Source organism: Perna viridis, chromosome 1 (genome assembly GCF_037379345.1).
Source record: "Perna viridis isolate PV_CMFRI_1.1 ecotype Kerala chromosome 1, ASM3737934v1, whole genome shotgun sequence".
Lineage (NCBI taxonomy): Eukaryota > Metazoa > Mollusca > Bivalvia > Mytilida > Mytilidae > Perna > Perna viridis.
Window position 1 is genome coordinate 52,148,561 of NC_142445.1, and position 16,488 is coordinate 52,165,048.

Below are 16,488 nucleotides of genomic sequence, written 5' to 3' on the forward strand. Positions count from 1 at the left end.
TCGCGCCCGCTTTTACTTATTGTTTGGCACTTCCGTGTGTTTTGATTGGCGAATTATTTTGCGAGCGAAATTTGATTCCTGCTTTGTTTACATAGTATTAGAGATAAGGTAAAAATCTTCGGTTGGACTAAAAGAATCCTTAAATTGTTTTTAAGGAAATTAAGTCAAACATGCTTCAAAAAAAAAAAAACAAACAAACCACTAGCTAAAAATTAAGAATTTAAGAAATCAGCGTCTGCAATCACAGTTATACTTATAGCCAATATAGGTGCTGGAAATGCTTAGGACAATTTCATTCGTACCATTTGATTTGACATATTCTCTTTAGATTTGAACTCGTTAGAATAGATGGTCTAACTTTGGAAGTACGTGTAGCTCATATGGTCCTTGTGCATTTTATATGTGAGAAAAGGCTATCTGGATGATTTGAATTTGTTGAACTCCAATTCGTACCTGATAATCGATAATTTGGTCCATTTGTTCCAATATTTATTTTGTTTTGATAAAAGTTTGCTGTTGATTTATTATTTATAACATTATTTTTTTTTTGTATTTTAATACAGAAATTGCCATGAATATTATAGAAATAACAAAACATATACTTGTAAAGATCTGCCCAAATAAATCTAAACAACAAAAATATATGTAACAGGGGGTTGTTAAGAGGAAGAAACACCTCCAAGGCGTCTAGGGTTCTATTAGGGTTTGTAAGTCTCATTCTAGTTTCAGTTTCCCTTTCGGAATTTCCGATGTAGAACGTATTGAAATCCGAAGACCAATTTGCATTTTATTGTTTACTTCTGGAAAATCGAAGAGACTTACATACCCTACAGTTAATTACCCAATAATAATGACACTGAAATAGAATATTGCAATATTTTCTTTAGAAAAAGTATTCTCAGTTCATATATCACAGTTTCATGTATATAGCATTAACAATTAACTGAGTAAAAACATATACATGTATATCTTTGGACTCCTTTTTAAATACAATGTACAATAATTAATAGTACTAATTGAGTTCACCTGACAGTGTACTTTTACAATGCATTCAGGACTACTTTCAAGAACATGTCCATACTATAAGAAATACAAAACCTATCTCCCAACCAAGAACAACACAATTCACACTTACCGCCAATAACCAAATAAACCAATCAAATCTTCAAACTAGGTGTAATATTGTTTTGGTGTTATTTTATGGCCTGGGAACTAAACGCATAATCTTGGCTATCAAATCTAATCTATAACTAAAGATACATAATACAGACTTAGACATAAATGCACGTGTAGCATGCAAAACAAACTCCGCCCATCTTTCACACTATTGGCTTATTTTACTACATTACATCTCTCCCTTGTTTTTGAATTAAAACTTTACTATAGCAAAATAATTAATTTTACTGTTAATGTCAACAGCAAGATATTCGTCAACCATGATACTGTAAACATATCATTCCAGTTAAAGAAATTTTAATTATCCAAATGAGTCTATAATTTTATCACTCTTCCCCTTACACACAACAAAACAGTATTAGTTTTACTAATACTAAACATTGGTTCAAGTCCCAGTGCACTGTCTATTAAGCTGACACAAAGTCATTAAATCGTGGAGGTTTCTTCTTATCTCTTGGTGGTCTATCATTAACGGAGTAGTTGTCCCGATTTTGCTGTTTGTAAATTGTCCGTAATACGGTCTGACATGCGAGACGTTTCTATAGAAAGTTTGACCGTTATCTGACCTCACATGGACACTTGTTCCACTTTGCTTTACAACTTTGTACACTTTATTTTCAAACTTAGCCGAAAGTTTATCTCCACCTCTCCTTGTAAGAATTACATTTTGTCCTTCACAAAATATATGGTAGTTCTTTGCTTTTGTCTTAAAGGCATAGTGTTTCTCGGCAGTTTTCTTTTTAGCATCTCGTTCTTTCAGTCTTTTAGGCACATTGTTGTTGATCAAGCATGGTAATTTGATCTGTACAGTTCTGTTAAATAGTAGAGAGCATATCAAGTCGTTGAATGAGGTGTTGCACGGTACAATAATAGGGAATTGTACAATTCGTCATGCCAGTTTTTTCCTTCAGCACATGCGGCGCATATAGTTTTCTTTAAAGTCTTATTGAAATTCTCTACAAGACCATTAGCACGTGGCCAATACGGTGGGACACGGGTGTATTCTATACCATTATCATTAAGAAACGCTTTAAATTCGTCCGACACAAATTTGACTGCCATTATCAGAAACTATTTCTGCACATAATCCATGGACTGAGAATATTCGGCGCAGTTTGTTAATGATTGTACCACTCAAATCGATTTGATAATGTCAACCTCTGGAAATCTGGAATAATAATCGATAACTACTAACAGATATTCGTTGTTTGAATACAGACCACTTAAATCGATAGCTAATTTTTTCCAAGGACCGTCAGGTAACTCTGACATTGTAACAGTTGGCAGTAGAGGCGGATTTGATACTAACTGACAAGCATGGCAACTTTGAATCATTGACTATACATCAGAGTCAATATGAGACCACCAAACTTTTTCACGTAGTAACTGCTTTGGTTTAACTACTCCCTGATTCGATTCGTGAGCAAGACTAAGAATGTGTTTTTGCTGATTACTTGGGATCACTATTTTTGCCCCTTTGAGGATTATAGAGTTCTGCACTGTTAGTTCTTTGCGGACAAGATAAAATGGCTTCATCTGTCCTTGTTAAGACCACTTGTTTTTCGCAATACAATTTCGAATTTGATTCATTGTTTTGTCTCGTGCGGATGCATTTTCAATTTCTTTCAAAGTCATCGCCATTACTTCGGCACATGTGAGTAATTGTTTTAGTGTTTCAAATGCTGTTTGTTGTTCAGCAGTCCAGTGCCATTCAACTTCTTTTCTTGTCAACTTGCGAAGCGGTTCTGCAATTGTTGTGAAATTTGGAATATATTTAGCACAAAAATTAACTAATCCCAAGAAAGATTTGACACTTGCTGATGTCATTGACATCTCGACATTACGCACTTCGATCTTGTTTGAATTAGGTTGGACACCATCCTTTGATAATAAATGTCCCATGAATTTCAATTGTGTTTTGTTGAACTCGCATTTGCCTCGGTTTAAGGTTAGATTCTTTTCATGGAGTTGGGTAAGCAATGCACGAAGTGTTTAATCATGTTCTTCTTGGTTTTGCACATAGATAATTATATCGTCTGCAATATTTTTTCAACCTGGTACATTGTATGTCTTGTATTGTCTGCTCAACAACACGTTACTGTAACTCGGGTGCGGAATTAATTCCATACAATAGTCTCTTGTATCTGTACAGGCCTTTGTGACACACGAATGTGGTGATATATAACGCGACTCTTCTTCTAATTCTATCTGATGAAAAGATTGGTTTTGATCTAGTGGAGAAAATATCGCAGATCCATTCATTTGTTGCAGAGCATCCTCTATATTTGGAATCGGAAAACGTTCTCTCTGAACAGCTATGTTTGGTTGTCGCATGTCTACGCACAGACAGTCTTTATTGTTTTTCTTAGGCATTACTACCAAGCCTGAAACCCATGGTGTCGGACCACTGACTTTCTCTATTACGTCGGAATTCTCCAGTTCTTTTATTTTTATTTCTACTTGTTTTCTAATTTTAAACGGAATTTTTCATGCTGGCAGAGGTTTTATTGATTTGTCTATGTGCAATTTCAATTTGAAGTCTTTAAGTTTACCGAGACCTACGAACCTTTCTTCAAATGAACTGATTATCGTGTCTGTGTTGGAGTTAGAAAGGTTGTTGACACTATTTAACATTTCGATGTGGAGCAATCCTAAACCAGTAGCAGTTTTATGGACAATTTACGGCCTTCCATCTCCGTTAATTATGTGAAATTCTACATCATGCTTGTTATCTTTGATAGTCTTGCTCAATTTAATCTTGCCAAACATTTCTAAAGGTGTTTTGCTACCATACGGAAATACATTGACTGCACATTTCTGAACTTGAGATTTTGATACCTTTAACTTCTCAAATGTTTTTCTGTCTATTACGTTGATAGAAGTCCCTGAATCAATGAGAAAATCGACAACTTTACCTTCAACAGAAAACGGAACGACAGCATTGTTTTTTCTATACAATGTAAATATTTCCAATTCTTCGTCCTTAATCGCATGAACATTTTTTGTTGATTTTGTCTTGCACATTTTTGCAAAATGAACAATTTTTCCACATTTACGACATGTAATATTTCGAGATATTCTGCAATCTCTTCCGTAATGTGCCGTATTTCCACATCTGTAACATTGAGCAGTTGCATGTGACAATCTTTTCCTGTTGTTTTCCTGATACGATTTCAGAGCACCTCGAGGTTTGAATTGCTTCGGTTTTTGTCTGATTTTGTTTATTTCTGGATCTTCTATACACGGCTCGGGTTTGTTCTTATTTTCCATCTTCTCGGAGTGTGTTACAGCTAATTCTGTTTTGAAATCCAAGTTTTTCTCAGCTTGTCATGATCCAATAAACAATTTGGATATTTTGATAAGTCAGTTACTTTCAAACTTTGAATACCAATCAATTACTTTGAAGATTAATAAATTGCAATTAAAAAATCACTTGGGCAAAAAAAATATATATATGTCTTTTTTCTTAGTTACATTGGATGAAAAAATATGGTACATGTAGTTAGGAAGATAAAGTTGTTTTATTTTTTAAAATTATTTTATATAGACACTTATTGGAGGGTTCCAGCTTCCTGGACTTTGATGGTGCTCAACTAAAAAATGATAGTTTAACAACATTTCATAAAAAAATACCAATCAATTGTGCTTCGATTGGCAGAAAATATAGGGTAGGTACCCAGGGTAACTTTAAACAAACAAGGTTTTTCTAAGGCCTTATCTGTAGATGAGACAACTGATAAAATTATTGATGAACAGATGTTGTAGTTAATCAGTGTCAAACTCATGATTTAGTCAAATCGGGGTGAAACGACTGGGGTAGGGAACAGGATTCAGAGCAAAACAAAGTGGATTCTTCTCAACCCAAACCTGTTAACCTTTTGAACAGTTCATTTGGGATTCTTCCATATTGATACTATCTTATGTGGAAGATTTCTACTTTAAAAATTGTTTTATGTAAAAATGTAAAAAATTGTTTATGTAAAAATGCAATTACAGGTAGTTAGTATTTTTCACAGAAAATATACAATGTAGTAATTTTAACCAAAAACCTCCCTCAAATCTTACCTTTCACATGTATATGAGAGATTCTAAATTTTTCATTGATTTTGTGGGAGTCTCCCCTCTAATGTGGATGGATAAAATAGGTATGCAACCTGATTAACTTTAAGTGGTTTTAAATTTTAGACTCTTGATTCTTCCACATTTTATTTAAATACAGTGTATATAATAAAAATTTGTCTCGGAAACAGGCTGTTCCCATTACCAAAAGCATGAAAATTTTCACAGTAGTGTGACAGATTCCTTAACAAGTATGCACATTTAAAGTATTTAGAAAAGCTAGGTATTTCTATTTTTTTCCTGTGAATTTTTTTAATCAAAATATTCACAGAGTTTATCTTGTTTTCAAACATAAAGACCTACATTATCTGGTTGTTGTTTTAAAATGTGGGTGATTCTCCAAGTACAAACATGTATTTTAGAACATTTTTTATATCTATCAAATGTATGTATGTACATTTTAATACATGTACTGAAAAGGGTATGACTCGTGTAGCAAAATTATGATTATTATTTCATTTTTTTAGGTCGAAAATGAGGCAGTCAAATATATATGTTTTATCTAACTGTGATATAACCGAGTTGTCTACTGACAATTATTTAGCTGTTACAAGTTTTGTGAAAGCTGATTGTGATAAAGGTAAACTGGCCTATACATGTACATGTATATAAAAATACATTACATTGGCATGTATATGTAGTTTTAGTACATTTGTAATTCTGTCACTCAGTGTTGGTTTTAACTACAAAGTATGTTTTAGCAATCATACAAATTAATTAACACATAGGAAATTATTCTTTTACCCTTATAAGTCATTTTATATATGAATGATAACATTTTAAATGAAGAACAAAACTGAATTTTAACATACATAGTTAAATAATTTTAGATTGCATACATGTATATGTTTGAGTATGTATATTCAGTTGTATTAAATGGTACTTTATGATTGTCATTTGGAGGTTATTACTGGTAGATGTATATTATTCTATGGTAAAGTGATAATTTATAATACATGTACATGTATATAGTATATTAGACATGTATTTAGATTACATAAGGTTTTCATGATGCATTGATACTTTTGTATTGGAAGAAATTCTTACAAATATTTTTTGATCTGAAATAATCATACTAATTTTTGTTCATCATTTTTATCAGAGCCTGTTGTTATTTGCTGTGATACTGTACAACACAAGCAATGTTATACTCTGTGTGAATTTGTTCTATCACTGTGTCGTAAACATGGACTACTAAAAAATGAAAGGGCTACATTATTATCTTCCATGGACCAACTAGTTGCTGTCCAGTTATGCTTGGCAGAGAAGAATAAACAGGTAAATTATTTTTTTATAAATTATACTTAAAAAATACAATGATTATACACATGACTTGCACTTAACCTCAAGCTTTATTACTAATTTGATAAACAAAAATATATTAAAAACCAGAATGGCTCAATTAAGTGTATGTTAGTGTATCCTACGGACAGTTTTTGGGTGGGCAAGGGTTTATTGATATTGCAATTTCCGAACTTTTCAATTCTAAATTTCTATAAAATTGTCACATAATGTAGAAGTTATAGTACTGGTTCAAATATAAGCAAAGGGTACTACAAAATCAGTATATATTATAACAAAATGTGTGTTAATACTAGATTATAGGTACATTTGTAGGTTAGTTATACGAAGTTGTGGAGGGTATAATGTTTTTGACCTGTACGTCAGTCCATCTTCAGTTTTCTGGACTTTTTATAAAAGCTTGCAGATGTTGACATGTTTTTTGGTATATATGTTCACCTTGAAAAGTTACAGGTCTAGTTTACGTACGTTCTGCTTCAATGATTTTTATTGAAATTACAGGCCTTGAACTTAGCTAAATTATCAGAAATAACAGTTTTCTGCTGACTTTAAAAGGCTTGCAGATACATGTATGCATTGACATGATTTTTAGTTATAAATTCACCATAAGTGACAGGACAAGTTTGTATTTGGTTCTGCTCAGATGATTTTTACTGAAATTATGGGCCTTGAACTTAGCTAAATTCATAGAAATAACCGTTTTTCTGATTTTTTTCTAAACACTTGCAGATTATGACATGATTTTTGGTATATAAGTTCACCATGATAAGTTGCAGGTCAAGTGTACATTTTGTTCCAATATGATATTTATTTTGGATGAATTGAAGCTCAAAGAAATCACAGTCTGGAGTTTGAAACTACAATTCAAAGTAACAAAAGTTAGTAAGAAGATAAAGAAAAAATCATTTTCAAAATTTTTTTTCAAATTGTATTTTGTTGCAGTCTTTTCTAATGCCTAAAAAAAACACTCTAATTCCATTTTTATTAGGGTCCTTCTACATGTATTTCTCTTACGAACAAATTTACTTGAGTATCCAGCATGGGGACGCATAGGGTATGTGAGTGCGCTCACTAAGGTTCTTTAATTTTCACATTTTTGCTTCTGATATACATTTACATGTATCCTACTTATTTGGTTATAAAAATTGTCTAGGCTTCTTTAAAATTAACTATTAGTGATTTTATTAGATAACTTACAGTTATTATAAAGTATTCTCTTTTAGTTAATTAGAAAAATCACATTATGGTATTATTTTAGGTATAAAAGTTATTTTTCTGTGACAGGATATAGGAGACTATGATGTAGAGTCCAGTACAGCTATACACCAGAACAATTTATTGATCAGAAAGAAGTTGTCTGAGTGTAGTAAGGACATAAAACCAACGCAGACACTAGAGGACTGGCTGGATCAGGCATATACACAGCTTATTACCTATTGTAACCAGGTAGATATGTGTGATGTACTACAGATGTTGGTCAAAGGGATGGATGATAACAACCATTTGAAGGAGGACTTGATTAATACTGATTTAGTTGTGTTAGGACTGCCTTCACACCAAATACAGGTACCCAATTTAGAAAGTGGATATTATATTATTCATCTTGGATTCTGCTAAGAGATCATTTTCTTAGATACATCTTGAAATATTTCATTATACAAGTATAAAAAAATGTGCATAGTTAGTTATTTAGGTTTTTATCTGGTACATATATGATGCTAAAAATACCACACTTACACTATTTTGTTTTCTTATTATAGGCATGAGTCTGCATAACATGTAAGATGTATTGTTTATCCAAGATATTTTCTAGAATTTTCTCTGTTGATTTTGTTATTGATATGTTGATGAAAGTAATTTATTTTTAGATACATTGATTCATCTCTGATTAAAAAGCCTTTTGTACTACAAATTTTAGAGGAAATTTTAATTGTGTAATGTATGAAAATCTTTCTACTTCCAGAAATGTATGTTGAAGACATTGTGTGACAATAGAATTGTACATAAACTAACCATGGAAACATCTCTTGAAAACAATAGTGACATGACCGTATTATCTGAACCTTCTACTCTGGAGGATGTACAACAGAGAACCAGTCAAAATTCACCAACTACCAAACCTTTGTCAATTACTGAGGTATGCTGGCATGTTTTAATTGAAAGTCAATCTTTTTCTTCCTTTGTATAGTTTACCTTTGATTTCATTGCACAATCATATCTGACAAAGGGGGATAAGTGTAGAAGTATTTGATTTCCCAAATAAACATATATCTTATTAAACTGTTGTATATCTATTTAAAATTTGTACAATTGCCTGTCTCTTTCATTTCTTCTGTCAGTTTTTAATTTTAAAGGTAGAAGCAATTATCTTTTTCAAAACGTGTATAATGAAAGGGAAAAAAGCCAAGACCTGAAATATTCACTTCCAACTAATGAAGAACTATTCATACTTATTAAATATAATAATAAATTACATACATGTACTACGTGTGAACATGTACCCTGCATTTACTTTAAAGACATGTCGTACTGTTTGTTTTATTATTTCAGTCATATGTACAAATGGTTTTTTTGTCATACCTTGAACTCTTGGTGAATACAAGGTCAGAGCTTGCTTTAGCTAGATCATTAAATGTACCAAACCGTGATCTCACTCATGAAGCTTTCACAGAACTGAAGAGAGAAGCAAAGAAAAAGAATATGACAATGTATCATGTTAGTTTATTGGCCTATCTTGGTATAGTGTATATATCAGACATGATTTTCTGCTATAAAATGGAATTCCGCTTTTTCAGATCTGGATTTTACTGTTATGTCTCTCTTTTTACGATATGTTTGCTACTGATTTCGTCAGTTTCTGCTTTTCTTGTTAGCTTCATTAAATCATGTCTGATATATCTGTAATATATTATTTTCAAATTGAGAGAAGTCTTTGAAAACTGGAAAATGATTTTTACAAGTAACTTTAGTTATATAAACTGATGGTACAGACTTCTATGAGATTTGAATGGTATTTGTACTAGAAACTTGTCAAATGATTTTTGTTTTGCTCTGTGGTTAAATTGAATGGATCTTGAATTTGAACAGTTCTTTGAATAATTTTTTGATGGTTTATTGCTGGTTTTCTACTTTTCTGCTCTTTCTTATCCAGAACTTATGAATAGAATTCTTAATTTAATCGTTAATTTACTTCTGATTTTGCAAATTTCCACTTCAATGTTGTTACATGTAATAACAACTTTGAGAAATTTGAATGAAAGACCACAGATAATTTAACAAACTATTACCCATAATTGAGGTATAGTAATTTAACATTTATAAAAAAATAGAATACAATTATATTCATCAAATTGTATACAGTAAAGCTTGAAAATGAAACTTACTTAAAGCAAAAAATAACATGATGATATATACACGTAGAAAATGATACATGTATATTTTCAGTGGTTTCCATATATGTAACAGATATGACTGTATTTTTTCTAGACCGCTGTTTCTTACATACTGAAGATACGATTAGGAGGAAAGGGCTATGCTCCTGATTCCAATCATCCCTTGTCACAATTTGTTAAAGGATTTGGAGAGTTTGTTGATCTGATGCAGAAATTGCAGAATTTTATTGAGGAAGAATTAAACACCAGGTATGTTTAAAAATGTATCCAAATAAAAAAAAATCTGTTACAGATTCAATTTTTGTGAATTATAGAAGAAACACAAGTTCATGGATTCTTCATTTCATGGTTTTGAGGTTTTATGTATACACATCAATAGAAATCTCCTTTTTATTGGGAACCAAATTTCGTGGTTTGGCTTACCCAAGAAAACCATGAAAATTGGTACCCTAACAAACAATAGTACTTTCACAGTACATGTACATGTATGTAAAATCATGGTAGTTTGATCAAATGGGAAATAATATATTTTGTATACTAATTCAAAATAAATCTACAAAAATATATGTAGTTGAAAGCAATAACAGATTTTTCTACCACTATTGAGTTATCTTTTCATGGTTTGTAGCAAAGCTTGTAGAAAGATAATTATCAACATAAAGAAGGAGTTGCTGAAGTCCCAGGATTCCAAATTAAGACAAAGCAGTATAGAGAATGTTGCTGAGACACTACTAGAACAAATACCTGTGGTCATTGGTCAGTCAGAAAAGAACAAAATGGCTAGTCCAGGAAAAGTCAGTGTTAACAATGAATATTATTATGTGTTTTTTTGTAACATAGATAACTTCATAAAATGAATGTATTGTATGCTTTTTGTGATAAAACACTGTCTATTTAAAAAAAAAAAGAAATATTTGTGCAAGAAATTGATGAATTACAATTTTTTTTCAAATAGTCATGTTTGAAATATATTGCACAAAAAAGCGGATCGTCATTTATGTTTATATGTTGGGTACTGTGTTACTAAATATGTGATCAAATCTTCAGACATCAATGGTGATGAGTTTAAAGCTTTAGATAATCAATTACAAATATCTGTGTATAATTTTATATCTGCTGTTTTAGTCTGTCAGTAATGGTGGAAGTTTATTAGGGAGGAAGACTTTACAGATACTACGATGTGTGACTGACAAACTTCTGACACAACAGGATCAATCTCAGAGTCTGGATTATCTATGTGATGGCTTCTCTAGTCAGAAGACACCTATAAGGTTCCCATCCATTCTGTCTCAGTTTAGGTGTGTATCAACAGTGCACTCCCTAGAAAATTCAAATATTATCATAAAAAAATTGGAAAAGAACTTTTCCTTTGAAATTATTGCATCTCATTTGTAATGTTATCTGCAGGAAGATCAGTTTTGGTAGCATTAAATCAAAACCAAAATAGTATCACATTATCATGATGCCAAAAGGTCCTGGGGAGAACACATTCACATTTACAATGGTTTGGTTTACTGTGTTAAATATATAGACTTTGTCTTTGTTAAAATAATACCATGTTGAATATGTAGATTTGCTTAAATGTTTATACTGGTTGTAAAATATGACATGCAGTGTTTTTTTTTCTTCTTTTCAACAATTTTTTTTCACAACCTAATTTTTTTCATAAGGTAGACAAAATATGGATGATATAAACCAATTGTTGTATTTGTATCTCTTTATGATTACTTAAATAAAATGCCCTTGAATAAACCTAAGAATGATAGGTTATATTGTTTTTCAGGTCTCCTGATGAAGGCATAGAATTAGATGAGGAAGATTCCAACCTAAACCTATCCTTGTCAGACAGACTATTAAGTAAATGTGGTAAGAATGTAAGTCATCAATTATTTCACTGATATATATTTGCCTGATATCGCATGTGCCATATTTTCCTAAAATACATTGACACATTGTCAGATATGGTTTATTGTATGTAAATAGTAAAACAATCTGAAATACTTTTTTTTAAAATACATGCATTCATTCTTTATACTTGCTTGTTTAAGGGTTATGGTTCAAGTCATATTGAAGTTACTGGGTATCAGTAAAAACACAAATTCTGATTTCAACCAAAATGTCACTTTGTTGAAAAACAAAGCAATCATATACATAATTCCATTGAAATAAATACAAAGAAATAATCACAGTTTAAGACTTTTTTTAATGTTATAACAATTTAGACTCCACTGATATCTAAGAGTTACAAGGCCTGCTATGACTGGGCTATGCCAGCACACAATGTTGGACTACCTAACAAGGAAGATGTCTGTATGACTAACAGTCCTGTGATTGTATTACCTAGGTAACGTACGTTCCATGTCACATGTTCCAATAGGATCAACATGCATGTGAATGGACTGCATTTTTTGTTGTTGTTCATCTCACATTCTTCTAGCTTTTATACAAAATGAAAGATGCTTCTTCTATTATCTTTAGATACAATAAAATGCATCTGTTTTTGTTTCTTCAGAATAATATTTTGTGAGTCAAGTTAATGATAGGATATTTAATTGGAAAGAGTGAATAACAAAATATTATCCTGTTTTAAATCTTCAAGCATCCTCGGTGCACGTAATTTTATTTTAGATATTTTTGATAATTAATTGATTATTCTATTCATTATGTAGATTTTCATGAAGATTTTATTGCTATTCTCAAATAATTTTTTAGATTGATATTTCAAATGATCAGTAACATCAATTAAAGTTAACCTGACAAGAGAGAAGTTTTGTGATGTTTTGGCAGGAAAACCAAATTTACCAGGGGACATTCACTGCTATATATAATACTAAGGGCTATTTCTTATATTTGGGATAATTTTAATCAACTAGATAAATTTCTTTCATTTTTTGGGGGAGAATTTCCATCTGTTCGAAGTGGTTTAAATTGCTAATGAATGATACTTTTGTCAGACTTACCTCCTTTTTCAGCTATTTTTTTTCATTCATTTGCTCATTTTTTTTAAAAATATTTTTTCAACAAGTATCAGTCAGTATATATCTGTTCCTTAGTATGTCTTTTTTTTAAACTTATATATGAAGTTTTAAAAAAAAAAAAAAAAGAAAACCAGACTAATTCCTTCTGTCTTTCATTAATCTCATTTTATTCTAAAAAAAAAGAAGACTTTTAAAAAAAATAATTTTAATTATTTTTTTTCCAGTAAGACTCTTGTTTCTCCAGCCTCATCGTCTAAATTTTTTTTCCTCTAAGACTCTTGTTGCTCCAGCCTCATTGTCTAAATTTTTTTCCAGTAAGACTTTTGTCGTCCAGCCTCATTGTCTAAATCATTTTTCCAGTAAGACTCTTGTTGCTCCAGCCTCATTGTCTAATTTTTTTCCAGTAAGACTCTTGTTGCTCCAGCCTCATCGTCTAAATCAGGACTAGCTAAGACAATTTTAGAATCTATTAATGACCAAGAAAACGTCAAGACAAGAAAAGAGAAAAATTTCAACAATGAGTTTGACAAATCTTCCAAAACTACAAAAGCAACTGAAGTACATGTAGGAGAACCTGTATCCAGTCAAACTTTAGAAACTACTGATATTGTTGAATCACAAAATACAGAAAAGGGAGGCAAAAAGAGGAAAAGTTCTGACACTGCCGCTCCAAACAAGAAGAAAGCCAAAACTGAATCAAAGTCATGTAGGAGGAAGCTATTACCGCAGGTCAAGGGTCAACAACAGTTGAACATGTTCTTCCGTGTGTAGTTTTATTGTACATGTAACGTCTTTCCCTAAATTTGTTTTACATGTAATAATATAATCATTCAGATATCCTCATTTCTATGTTAAAACAGAATATATAACCTCATATTTGTTGTCTTACTTAATTACAATGAATCAAACTGCTGTGGGAATTTTTTTACTACCAGTAAAACAGGATGTAATATTATTTAATAGCATTCATATTAATTTTGAGTTGTAAATTTTAAACTACAATGATCTTAGTAATGTGTAGAATAAAAGACTTTTCTAATGTGATTGATATTTTTTTCTGTTTTAAGTCTAGTCTTATTTATATTAATTATTCCAGGATGTGTCAGATAAAGATATTTTATTGTAAACAATAATGACATTTTTTTATGTTTTATTTTTGTACTCTGTGTGCATGTAGTGATGTGTATTATTAAGGTACATATCTGTCTTTTATATGTGCTTTTAAACATAAGAATGTTTATGTTGTTACTTTATAATTGGAATCTACCATTTAATTGATTGTGGTACATGTGTACATCATGGATTAGGAAATGGTAAAAAATGCCGGTCATTGACCGACAAATTTTGTAAATGACCGACGACCATTTTCCAATATAGGACATAAAAAATTGTCAACCCTTATAAATTACAGTCTGCGTGGTTTTATTAGGGTATAAACATCCTGCCTACCAGTCTCGTAATTGTTTATTGGAAATTAATTGACAAGAGTGTGTGTCAATTTTAGCTGACGTGCAGCCACCTGTGACTGTGATTTACCTGTAACTGATAAGTTGATTGAATAATTGAAGTAACTTGGAGAATCTTCATACATTTATTAGTTGATTAATTAAGAAAAAAGATTGACAAGTCCGACATATTCTTGCCGATCTTTCAGAGGTAACGAAAGCACATGGAACTGAAACTACAAATCAGTCGTAGTTTGTAATTATTAATTCATGGATTGAATCATTTTAACACAGAAGTCAACAGACCATTTAAATCAGTATGCAAAATGTGTTCACAATTTTCTTTTACAAATAATGAAAATTTTTTCATCACTTGGTAGTTGTCGGCTGTTTTTCTGTGTGATGAAAAAGTCCGAGAGATACCATGTTTTGTTTACATGTTAGAATGTCCATGTGTGGTCGAAAAACCAAACTCATTCACTCGCTCTGATACTTTGTAAAAGACAGAGTATGTGATGAAATACCACATTTCCAATATTTATTTTAAAATAACTACATACAAACGTTTTTTAAGTTAATTTTTGATCTGAGCATGTGAAAGACCAACAAAAACATATGCTTAAATTTGATAAAATGTCCGGCATGGTGCATCAAAATTGCTGGACCCTTGATGTACACGAATATTTTTGAAGTGTTTGTACTTATTTGAATAAAGGTTCATTTTTTATGTTTAATTAGATATGTTCTTGTCTGAATTTCAAATAACAGCATTTCCATAAAAATTAGGCAACATTTGTTAAATTTGAAACAAATTTCAAAAATCCAATTATTTTCCTCCAATTTTTGAAAGACCACTTTTTGATCTCAATGAGGTTACACTAATTGAGAAAGTAGTCAATAGATAATTTAGACATTGTATTTTAAAAGAGTTGTCTGTTCCTCAGTTGCTTATTTAGAGGGCATTTTAATTGAATATATAACAAATTTTTCTGAATAGTTATGGGAAATCATGTTTCAGTTCAATAACTGTAATCTCTGTTATTGAATTATTCAGAAGTTGATAAATTATACCAACAAAATGTTGCCACATGATTACAGATAAGTGATATGTTATGAAAGTTTAAGCAGTTTTGTGCATTATGCTTCCTGGAAAACTGGTTCTCAGGTGTTTAGTTTTAATTTATTTTATACTGTTATATTACATCATTTTAATATCAGTAGTAATTTATTAATTTAGGTGTGAGTGAATAAATGTGCAAAATATTTCTCTTACTGTATTTTTATGCTGGAAGATTTCTCTCCTCTCTATCAAGACTTCGATAAATATTTCATACTTGTTTTTGTGTTATAGCCTGTTAGTGAAGTTTTCCCTTCCATTATGTCTCTCTACTTTAACACCACTAAAAAGTTTGGACCCTGTCTGTATGTTCACCTGTCCATTATTTGTCTGCATGCATATCCACATATCTTTTTAGCACAATTCCTAAACTGCTCTAGGAATTGTGATGAAATTTTAAAGGAAAATTGGGCATCATGAAAGAATTAAATTTGTGTCCCATGCTTGCAAGGGAAACAATTAAGCTTGGGAGTTTTTCTTTTAAAACCTTGTAAGCATAATTCCTTTTAAACTCAAATTCACCTCAGCCATATTTCAAACTGGTATCTAATGTCAGGTGTACAGCATATAATTTTATAATTGGCAGAGAACAACAATAGTGGGATATCCTGGGGTGCTCTATTACTGGTGGATAAAATCCCATATAAATTGTATTATCTGAATTAGTAAAGCATCAATATGTCTTACCTTATTTCAAACCTGATCTTATGAGGCTAACAATCAAAATGAGTAGGCAAAATAGGAAAAAAATGTCCAGTTAAAAGACACAATCAAATCCTCATTTGAAAAAGTGGAATTCCCCTTTTAAGCTGATCTCCTTTTGGCAAATTCCTGTCTTTTATATAGGGCACTCTGGCAAGTTACTGAAGTCAAAAACCTTTGATCAAACCAGAGTTAACTACAATACTTTTACAAATGAATCCTGTAAAAACTATGTACAAAGGCAAATTTTCTTCACA

At 31.2% G+C, this 16,488-nt stretch overlaps 1 protein-coding gene and 1 long non-coding RNA gene across 3 annotated transcripts; one reads left to right on the forward strand and one right to left on the reverse strand.

Annotated features, from left to right (window-relative positions):
* Window positions 1-40: 40 nt before the first annotated feature.
* LOC148629292 (PCNA-interacting partner-like) lies at window positions 41-15,675 on the forward strand. 2 transcript variants are annotated; one of them, XM_088547480.1, is made up of 13 exons: window positions 41-108; window positions 4,724-4,844; window positions 5,763-5,875; window positions 6,398-6,573; window positions 7,882-8,163; window positions 8,561-8,734; window positions 9,148-9,312; window positions 10,084-10,238; window positions 10,618-10,783; window positions 11,115-11,287; window positions 11,773-11,863; window positions 12,212-12,333; window positions 13,372-15,675. In XM_088547480.1, exons 3-13 carry the CDS (start codon window positions 5,770-5,772, stop codon window positions 13,736-13,738), a joined length of 1,977 nt encoding a protein of 658 aa, XP_088403606.1. In that variant the 5' UTR covers window positions 41-108; window positions 4,724-4,844; window positions 5,763-5,769; the 3' UTR covers window positions 13,739-15,675. The 2 variants fall into 2 exon arrangements, with proteins under 2 accessions (XP_088403606.1, XP_088403613.1); XM_088547487.1 differs by lacking the exon at window positions 4,724-4,844.
* LOC148629293 (uncharacterized) lies at window positions 863-8,690 on the reverse strand. The gene is made up of 2 exons (XR_015915757.1): window positions 8,611-8,690; window positions 863-4,472 (listed from the first exon to the last, which is right to left on the reverse strand). It is a non-coding gene; the product is annotated as an uncharacterized LOC148629293 (long non-coding RNA).
* Window positions 15,676-16,488: the final 813 nt, after the last annotated feature.